This window comes from Phragmites australis, chromosome 4 (genome assembly GCF_958298935.1).
Source record: "Phragmites australis chromosome 4, lpPhrAust1.1, whole genome shotgun sequence".
Classification (NCBI taxonomy): domain Eukaryota; kingdom Viridiplantae; phylum Streptophyta; class Magnoliopsida; order Poales; family Poaceae; genus Phragmites; species Phragmites australis.
In genome coordinates this window covers 16,632,176-16,641,885 of record NC_084924.1, presented here as the reverse complement: position 1 = coordinate 16,641,885, position 9,710 = coordinate 16,632,176, and the positions used below count along the sequence as shown (strand labels likewise).

General features: G+C 44.4%; 1 protein-coding gene across 1 annotated transcript; it reads right to left on the bottom strand.

Annotated features, from left to right (window-relative positions):
• Positions 1-561: 561 nt before the first annotated feature.
• LOC133915834 (E3 ubiquitin protein ligase DRIP2-like) lies at positions 562-9,475 on the bottom strand. Its single transcript, XM_062359176.1, has 7 exons — positions 8,942-9,475; positions 7,062-7,161; positions 3,453-3,786; positions 2,858-3,285; positions 2,697-2,747; positions 1,901-1,973; positions 562-1,179 (listed from the first exon to the last, which is right to left on the bottom strand). The coding sequence occupies exons 1-7, from the start codon at positions 9,279-9,281 to the stop codon at positions 1,006-1,008; spliced, it is 1,500 nt and encodes a 499-aa protein (XP_062215160.1). The 5' UTR covers positions 9,282-9,475; the 3' UTR covers positions 562-1,005.
• Positions 9,476-9,710: the final 235 nt, after the last annotated feature.

Sequence of the window (9,710 nt, the reverse complement as noted above, 5' to 3'; positions counted from 1 at the left end):
TGCTACAATGATTTTGCGGTGTACTGTAGCAGCTACATGGTACTGTAGCGCCACTGCTCACAGAGACTGGCAGGGGACCCGGATGCAGAAAACAATGTCTGTTACTGTAGCAGTACTGTTCACAGAGGCTGACAGCGGGTCCGGAGAGAGAAAAAAAGAAGTACCAGGTAGAAAATAAAGTAGCTGCTGGAAATGAAAAAATAAGGGATACTGTAATAGTGATAGGGGATACTGTAATAGTATTTTTGAGGATGAAAATTTAAGGTAGCTGCTAGAGGTGGCCTTAGATGACTCTATTCAGAGCCATTGAAAAGAGCCTGGCAAATTCAGGCAGTAGGATTCTAGTCCGAGAAAATAAGCTTGGCATAATAGAGATGGTGATACTACAGTGCACGGTGGCAGTAAAAACAAGAGATGAAGACGGCCAAAAGGAAACAAATCTTATATCATCAGTTGTAACTTCTAACAGCAAGTAGCTTCCTGTGAAACTATGCCCGACAGCTCCAGAAAACAAGATCAAGAATGTATAAGCCGAGCACAAAAATAGATCAACAACGACAATTTCAACAGCAGGAGTTCAAAGAGATTAATATGGAGTCACAATTTTGCTTACAATAATTCATGTACAGCCGAAATTAAAGACAGTTTGCAATCAACTCTAGTCATCTCTTACAAGCAAAGGCTACAAGTTTCTGTCTATAATTTATGTCCAACCTAAACATCAATGATACCTACAAGTATCAATCACAACTTATCTATTCCACTATCGATGTATAATAAAAAGAAAAAGACATCCTAAAGGAATCGAACAACATCTAGTATCATCAAAGAATACATGAATGTAACACCAAGGGCCGGCTCTCAAGCGAGCCAGCCACATTTTGGGGCTATATCAGGGAGACTTTTCTTTCACGGCCTCTTCCAGGGACCCAACTAATGGCTGGCTACGGCAGAAAAAAGGGCCCGCCTCAGGCTGAAAATGGGTTGAATATTTGCATGGTGCGCTCACAATGCAGGGGTTTGTGGCCGTCCGTATGTTAGCACCATTACAAACTCTTTCGCAGAGGAGCCTATCATGGTCTGTGTTGTCTGCGTCGGTTGTCCCCTCAACCACAACTCCACTAAATTGCACAGAGGTTGCGCAGGGTTCACTGGCTGCTCGCAACACTTTATTTCCACCTGTAACAGAAATATTAAGAGCTGCTCAGACAATTGAACATGCTTAGTTGAGCCTACAGCTGTACAGCAGCACTCCACAAAGCGCAAACAATTAGAAGCACGTATCTGTTGCAATTATATTAAAAGAAACTAGGGATGCCAGGGAAAATGTGGTGGTGAAGGCATGAGAGTACGACTCTACCCACCAGATTCAAATCTTAGTGCCCATGATTTACACACAAGCGAGTGCTTGTAGCGGTTTATTTGCAAGCGTGTGATAGCAGACGCACCCATGGGCATGTGAGTGTGGTGTGCATGTGTGGTGGTCTGTGTGTCATCCTTGTAATTGCATAGTGTCGTGTGCGATTTGCATATGAGACAACAAAATAGTTTAAACGGTAACTGATACTTTCAAATGTTTTAACTCATTATTCCGGATATTTCTTCAAAGCATGTAGAGTCTAGACCCCAAACTGAAAATTTATTGACATAATGCCCATTGATATAGCATGCATTTTGATGAGTACAGTTATGAGTACAGTTAACTGTTTAAATTGCAAAAGGTATCCCATAAAGGAGAACAAATAACAGAAATGAAGCAAGTCTTCCACCTACAGATGACTACAAGGTTGGCAAAACTCAAATTCCAGTCAAGCATAGATATTTCTTAAATCAGGAGAAAAAATCAAGTGCACACAAGCAGTTATATAATATTATAACACATAAGACACAGGACTCTCACCTCAGACTCACTGGGAAGACTGAGCTTCTGCATAAGGTACTTTTGGATAGATGAAGCAGGCACATTTCCATCTCTGTTGCAATACACTTAGCATATTAGTTATAATCAGAATGGATATGATATCAAGTCGCGAAATAACACACACATATCGAGTCATAAAATAACACAAACATGCAATGTTATGGAACTGAATCTGATATTGTGTTATATGACCAAGCATCAAATTTACAAACAAGTTAAAATGATGCTAGTATTGGACACTATGATTTCATTCCATAGCCAAGCAACCAGCATATGTATACATGGAGATCGAGTAATAAAGGCGTGGCTGAAACAAGATTAACCAGATATTCAAGTCCACCGAGGGGTATTAAACTTCAGTAAATTCTATAATCAATGAGCAAGCATCAGTAATTCACTGGTCTCAGCCCTTCACAAAAAATTACACTTTAACTGACCAAGCAACTTCAACCTTGGAACCTCCTATCAGTTCTAGCAAGAAATTTGAACCCCACTTTCCTTAAAGGGTCGCTGCGAAGGTAATTGATGCTGTGTATTCATCATACAACCTATGGAAGTATCCCTCTTCTTATTTTCCTTCTAATGAAAGTTCCTAAATTATCTGTCTAGAGTTATGTGCTTGTTTCTCAAACATTTATCAACTGACAATAAAGTGTAATAAAATTAACAGGAACTTCAGTCAGGGCCAGATATAGAAAATCTATTAAATTTGAGTACTACACTGTTCAAGTGTTGATGCATCTCAAGCAAAAACTGAGTAAAATAATGAGCTCACTTTATTCGCAAATAACGGGAAGGAATCTGTGGTAAAGGTAGGTCTCCTTGCCTGAAAATAATTAGAGCACAAGAAGAAGATCAGATAGAAGTCTGTGATAGCTATTTATTTTCGTGAATATTAAGATATAAAGGATTATATGATGAACTGACGATGCTTACTGGTCAAATGAGGCAACCAATGAAAACCATATAGAACTGAATTTCTTTTCACTTTGCGTAGCTACAGCATCAGGCTTTGCATCTGCTGGAGCTTGAACTTCTCTCCTCCTCCGCCTAGTCCCTTGAACTTTCCTTTTCGGCATCACTGGTGGCATAGGAACATCTTTCTTGTCATCCTCAATTTTAGACTTCTGCAGTTGCTCCCTTGCCTTTGTTTTGTTAGCATATGTACTATTGGGAGAGCCATTGAGTTGCTCTCCCTTTACTACTGGATTCTGTGAACTTGACCTAAAGGACTTTGTCCTGTTTGCAGCTTCTACTAAACAATTTAAAGGCCGCCAGAGCTCACCCTTGTCCGCCAACTCCCTACTATCATCCTTGGCATCTTTATTGGAGGAATTGTTGGATGCCTCAGAATTTGATGATATCTGCAGGGAATAGGATCCAGTTACTGCTGGTATCTGCATTCTTCTGGCTATTGTACCTTATGGGAATTTATGATGCAAATTCATGACTCCACAGCTAGGTCTGCTGTAATTAGCATGATAATGCAGGTGACATAAATCATAAGGTGCGTGGCTGTGTGTTTATTTACCTGTCTTCTTGTTTGTGATGATTTGCCTGAATTAGCAGGCAAGCTTGAATTTTGAGAATGACCGTCACAACTATCAATTTCCTTTTTCACAGGATCTTCGATAATTGGACCAAGGCCACGTAAGGCAGCAGCAGCTTTCCTGGCAACTGCTCTTGTTCGCCGTCCAGTCAAGCCTATTGGTTTTACTTTAGGTGTATTGACAACTAATGAAGAGATAGATCTCTCTTTCCTTTTAGGGGGAAGTGAAATAGGAGATGGAACTTCTTCACCCTTAATCTTCTTTCGTTTGAATGGGAAAAGTTTCGATCTTACATCTTGTAAACTGTGATCGGCTCTGAAGATTACAAAACACAAAAATGAGTATATGAAAGGCATAAGGTACTAGTGCAAAATTGAAGAAACAAAGTAGAAAACTATTTATTTTCAAACTAAAGAAGACATGTGCTATGGTGTACTAACTAAACTAGTCCAGGGCATTTGTATGCCAAATGTAACAATATGGTTTCGCAAGATGTCAATGAACTTGAAATCAACTACAACAGTGACAAGAACCCTTGGAAACACCTATTGTGATGGGCACTAGTTTAGAGGGCTTCAGAGCAAGAGAGTTGATGGATAAATCTCTTAATTCCTTCTTGATTGACCATGATACATACCCTCTCTTTATATAGAGAGAGCTAACTTGACCCCTAAGCAAACTAATAGATGGATCTTATCAATACAATCCTATCTTTACTAACTTACAATAGAGATATTCCTAATTAAATAGATAACTTGGCTTCTAAGTTGGTGCAACGTCCCCATCTCCTTGTGCCTAGAGCCGATTGCCCCACCTATGTTGCCACGGTTGGGCCTAGGGTGTGTTTGGTTCATGGGATATCCCTGGATGGGATATGGCCATCCAGTTTTTGATGATGTTTGGTTAGAGGGCAGCATGGATGGGACAGCCAGTTTGAGGGAATAGGATGAGCTGATTCGGGAAAATGTGGTGGATGAGCTCATCTGTCCTCCCTCCTCTGTCCTCTCTCCCAACGCGTAGCAGATCTGAGAGCAGTGACATGGCGCGGGGGGTAGGCGAGGTCGAGCGAAGCAGGGCGGGTGAGCTTGGGCGGCAGAGCGGAGGGCGAGCTCGGTCGGGCACATGGAGCAGGGGCGGGCGCCCTCGGGTGATGGAGAGGAGGGCGAGCTCGGCCGGCCGCGTGGAGCAGGGGCGGTGACCTCGGGCGGTGGAGCAGATGGCAAGATAGACCGTCCGCGTGGAGCAGGGGCGGGGCGATCTCGGCCAGCCATAGGAAGCAGGAGCAGGGCCACCACGCAGGACTTTAGCGCCAGCCACATCGTGGTCGCCGGGAGCTCGTGTGTGGGGACGACTTAACGGGCCATGCTAAGGGATGACTCCTCGCTCACCGTCAAGTGCCTGCTCTCGGAAAAAATTGGCTCATCCACATCCTCCTCTATCCCACCAACCAAATAAAAAACTTGGATCATCTCACTCATCCAACCAAACATAAAACTGGATCATCCCAACCAAAAAACATGGATGGTCATATCCTATCCATGTTTGCCCTCCAACCAAACACTACCCTAATGGAGTGGGCCCCATAAGGGCGGCAACCCTTGCCATGCTGCTGGATGCACCCCACGACAAGGGTCATGGGTTTGACCCATGATATCTCTTTCCCTTTTTGGTGTAGCTCGTCCTCGAGCTGTGGTGGTTGCCATGGTTGTAATCCAAGGTAGCCCCACATAGAGAGGTTGCAACTTTGGCAGCACATCATCCTGGAATGCAGCAACTCTATAGCCTCAACACATACGTTGTTGGTGATAAGGAGACACACATCTGGTTGCAGCAGTGTTGACCGCGATGTCAACGGCGCCAATTGCGTTAGGATCTCCTGTCCTAAGTGTGACATCGAGGCCCGCAACTGTGGTACCAGTCTTGACGAAGAAGGTCGCCCTTGCTAGGGTAATGACATGGTCGCCGGCACACAAAGGAGTGCGGCCGGCCGTGGTGGAGATGACGGTGGTGTCGACGATGCCAAGACTACTAGGGGTGGTCGCCTTCACTGGGGCGTCAGCACGGCCATCTGCGCACGCAAGGGTGCGGCTAGCCCTGGTGGTGGTAACGATGTCAGCGACATATGTTCCGCTGGAGCCATTTGCTCTAACCACGACATGACAGTCGGTGTCGGTTAGCTTGATAGTGATCTCATCCGTCAAAGTAGCGGAGCCTCCGTGCTGTTGTATATCTTCGTTCTTCTCTTGTGGCGGCGCAACAAAAGTGATGGCGGCAACCATCTCCTCGTGTTCCGCTATCTTCTTCAAGAACATGGTCATCGTCTCACAGTACTAGTTGAGTAGGGAGCAGAGTCCCTTGAGTTCCTTGCGGATAGCTACCATGGGATCGGAACCACTGCTACAATCCGTTGGATGTTGGGCAGCAGATCGGCTCTGGTACCAAATGTGATGACCAACGATACACACCCTTTCTTTATATAGAGAGAGCTAACTTGACCCTAAGCAAACTAATAGATGGATCTTATCAATACGATCCTATCTTTCCCAATTTACAATAGAGATATTCCTAATTAAATAGATAACTTGGCTTCTAAGTTGGTGCAACTATCTCCTTGCACCTAGGGCTGGCTGTCCCTCCTATGTTGCCATGGCTGGGCCTAATGGCGTGGGCCCCATAGGGACGGCATCCCCCTTGCCATGCGGCTGGTGGTGTGGCTGCACCTTGCATGGCAGGGGTCATGGGCATGACCCATGACATCTATAGAACAAAGGAGAGCAAAATTTTGGTACCAACACACTCTAATAGACACTACAGAAAATAAAGCAAGAATGTGAGTTTTATTTTAGAGTATTATGCGAAGCATGAGCTTCTGTTCCAAATTATTTGCAGAAGCAAACCCACAATTCAAGCGAACAATGATTTCTTTGTATAAGAAGGCTTGCTGTATTGCTGAGACTTCAACAACAAGGATATAAAATTATTCAGTATGCGGTGTGCTACGAATTTATGTCCATCAAGATTGAACATTTCTATGGTTTTTTCCTATGTTTACTACCGATTATTTTTCTCTCGGATTTTTAGTGTATATTTCAAAGATCCGAATCAAAGTGCCAGGTTATGGGAGTGGCAAGTGTGCAACACATTAAATACGAACAAAGTAGTGGTCAAACTACATCCATATCCATATTTTCCAAGTGAAAATGCATTATCCAACTAATTCGACATATCATAATGAAATATGTTTATTTCATTACGGAATTCAAATAAGATAACACTTAAGATGAAAAAAAAACTAAAACAAATTCCCATCCATATTTTCGGATGGGAAAATCTAAAACATATCAATATCATATGAAATGCTTATGTCAAATAAATAAATCAGGGGGGTGATTTGATCTGTTTTGCATCCTTTTCTGGTTATGTATATGCCATCAAAAGGAAAGTTAAACTATGATTAAAAATCCAGCAAAGTTAAACATTAAGGTCAAGAATCGCCAAATTGGAAGTGCCATCATACAGTTATTTTGAACTTAAGATCTACAGTGACAAGCACAATGGATAAATGTGCACACTCGTGAGTATAGGTATACCTAAGCTTCTCAACAGGAGTGCAGCCAAGATTCTTTTTACATACTGGGCAGCATTCTACCTCCTCATCATTGAACTTCTCATATATACACTTTCTGCAAACTGTACCAGAATGAAAATATTAGAGATATGGAAGTACATTGTTTCCAAAAAAAAAAACACTGAAACTACGAGGAATCAGTGATGTTATTTTCACCGCAAGTGAAATTTACAACACTAAGAACATGATCCCACTGGTTTTATTACCGTGTTGTACAATGAGTTGTGCAATTAGTGGTGGGATCAGAAACCTACTTGTAAAAAATACCACAGAAGAAAAGCTAGAAAAAAACATTGTGATTGTCCTAAAAAGAACAAACAAGATGCTACAGAATGAACTCAGAAAATAGCAAAGGGACCTGATATAGTATAGGATACAGGCCTACAGGTCCATGCTGACTAGGTAGTAGTCATCATCAGTGTTTTGGTTTATAAAAAAAACATACAAATTAGCAACAGTATAGGAGCTGCTATGTATCACGTATTCAAGATGCTCCGGTATGTAATTGAAAACGTTTTTTAGGGCCTGTAATTAAAAAAGAAACGCAATAAGAAGACACAGCCTAATAGAACCATTCAAAATGTTTTCAACAAAAATGCAAAGCAGTCATATTTGACATCATATCAGCAGCTATACAGTATACACCATTCCACCCAAGATTGGCGTTTGTAATTATAAGCTACCATATTTCTAGAGCTATTGTAGTGTTTCTCTCTGCTTTTTACAAATATCATCTTAACAATAGTTACATGATTGTTCTAACTTGCCCCAGAATTCACAATGGCAGTTCCTAGTGACAAAATAATACAGGAACTGATTGGAGAATGTGAGAAGAATCTCAGGAATCCAAGTAGGGTCAGCACATACGAATCAAGGTCCTTATGAAGCTGAATAGTTCATACAGGAGGTCGAAGCAGCAGCACAATTTGGAAGAAAAAATGTGTGTGGCTCTCTCTCGAATCTCAATTGGAGGCTTATATTTGCCCCAAAAACCAACAGGTTCTCATCCGAATATTAAGCCTGAACGAAGCACCACGTCAACCAGGAGCAACCATACTTCACACGAAACTACTCCCTCGAGTCCAAAATAAGAATCGCTTTGAGTTACATGCAATCAATTGTTTCAAACTCTGGCTACAGATTACTTTTTATGATTTGAGTTTGGATACTTGAAAATGGCACGAGTAGATTTGTCTCGAAAAATACATTCATAATACTATATTTTTTGCTATGTTTTATCAATATATTACAGAGTAGTAGTCAAAATTGTATTTTGAGGACCATGTCGATGTCCAAAAGGACATTCATTTCGGATTGGATGGAGTAGCTAGTAGTGTATCCTCTAGCTCAACCAAAAAAATTTGCACAAGTATCAGCGATCCACGATACAGGTTTCACATCACATTTGTGCAGCATCCATTGCATATAACTCAGCATTTCCACCCCGTGTACGTAGGTCGATCGATGAACAGGACTGGAGCGTACGCAACGCATTAGAGACAGCGAAGAACGAGAACAGAGCCCTCACGACCGGCACAACCCCAACCTGACTCGCAATCACGCGGATACCAAGGACGGCAAAACGGCGTCCTCCACGAAGCGAGATCCCGACCCGCGGGACGTGAACCCGCACCAAATCCTCCCCCGGAACGGTCGAGAGCGCCCCACCCGCGTCGCGGAGCCACAGGGGGCAGCGGACACGCCGAATCCCACGTCCCGTAGCCGCGGGGTCCGCGAGACGCGTCGAATCAGGGGGCGAGAACCGAATCCTAGGCGACGACCGGAGCTTTTACGACTGCGGCGGGGAAAGCAGGTGAGGGAGGGAGAGAGGTGAGGACTCACACGTGTGGAGGCACTCGGAGATGGTGGTGGCGTCGCGGAGGAGGCGGCGGCAGAGCGGGCACGTCATGCAGCGCGCGAGCAGGTCCCGCTTGACCATGACCGCCCCCATCGCGGCCGTGGCGGAGGAGGAGGAGGAGCTGCGGCGCCTCCTTCTTTTCCCCCCTCTGGTGGCCCTCCTCTCCTCCTCCTCTTCCTCCTCTCGTTCCTCCTCATCGTGTTGCGCTTGCACCGCCGCCGGCTCCGGGTTGGCCACAGCCCCAGCCTCTGCGGTCGGCTCCTCCACCGCGTCGGCCTGGGCCTCGGGCGGCGGAGTCTCCGTGGAGGTGGGGCCGGGCTGCATGGCGCATGGGGTTGGTAGTCGCGGCGAGGCGGGGGAGGAGGAGAGATGGAGGCAGGGGAGGGGCGAGGAGAGGGAGGCGCTGCGTGCGTGCGTGCGTGCTGAGAGCGACAAAGGAAAAGAGAAGTGGGCGCAACCACCAAGGTGTCCGAGACTCCGAGTTGAGTTGGAAGGCTTCCTGCACTCTTCACCTACTGCGTTCATCTGATCCACCTGTACCTCTAGTCCTCTACCGCGGCATTCCACCAGTGTGCTGGGCTACGAGACGACTAGTAATCGGCGTGTCCGTGTGCAGCGTTCCAATAAATTAATGAGGCCGCTACGAACTAGAAGTGATACGGGACGTGCTTTCTTTCGAAGAGGATGTGTTGCTCAAGCTTTTTCACTCCAAAATTTAGACTAAAAAATAAATACAAAATAAGGTCAGCATTA

What these genes read in the sequence shown, in the direction of transcription:
- LOC133915834 (XM_062359176.1), bottom strand. Translation starts at nt 9,281, where the DNA reads ATGCAGCCCGGCCCCACCTCCACGGAGACTCCGCCGCCCGAGGCCCAG. An exon ending in CTCCGAGTGCCTCCACACGT is followed by an intron (nt 7,162 to 8,941) that starts GTGAGTCCTCAC and finishes ATTCTGGTACAG; the next exon opens with TTTGCAGAAAGTGTATATAT. An exon ending in TTGGTTGCCTCATTTGACCA is followed by an intron (nt 2,748 to 2,857) that starts GTAAGCATCGTC and finishes AATTATTTTCAG; the next exon opens with GCAAGGAGACCTACCTTTAC.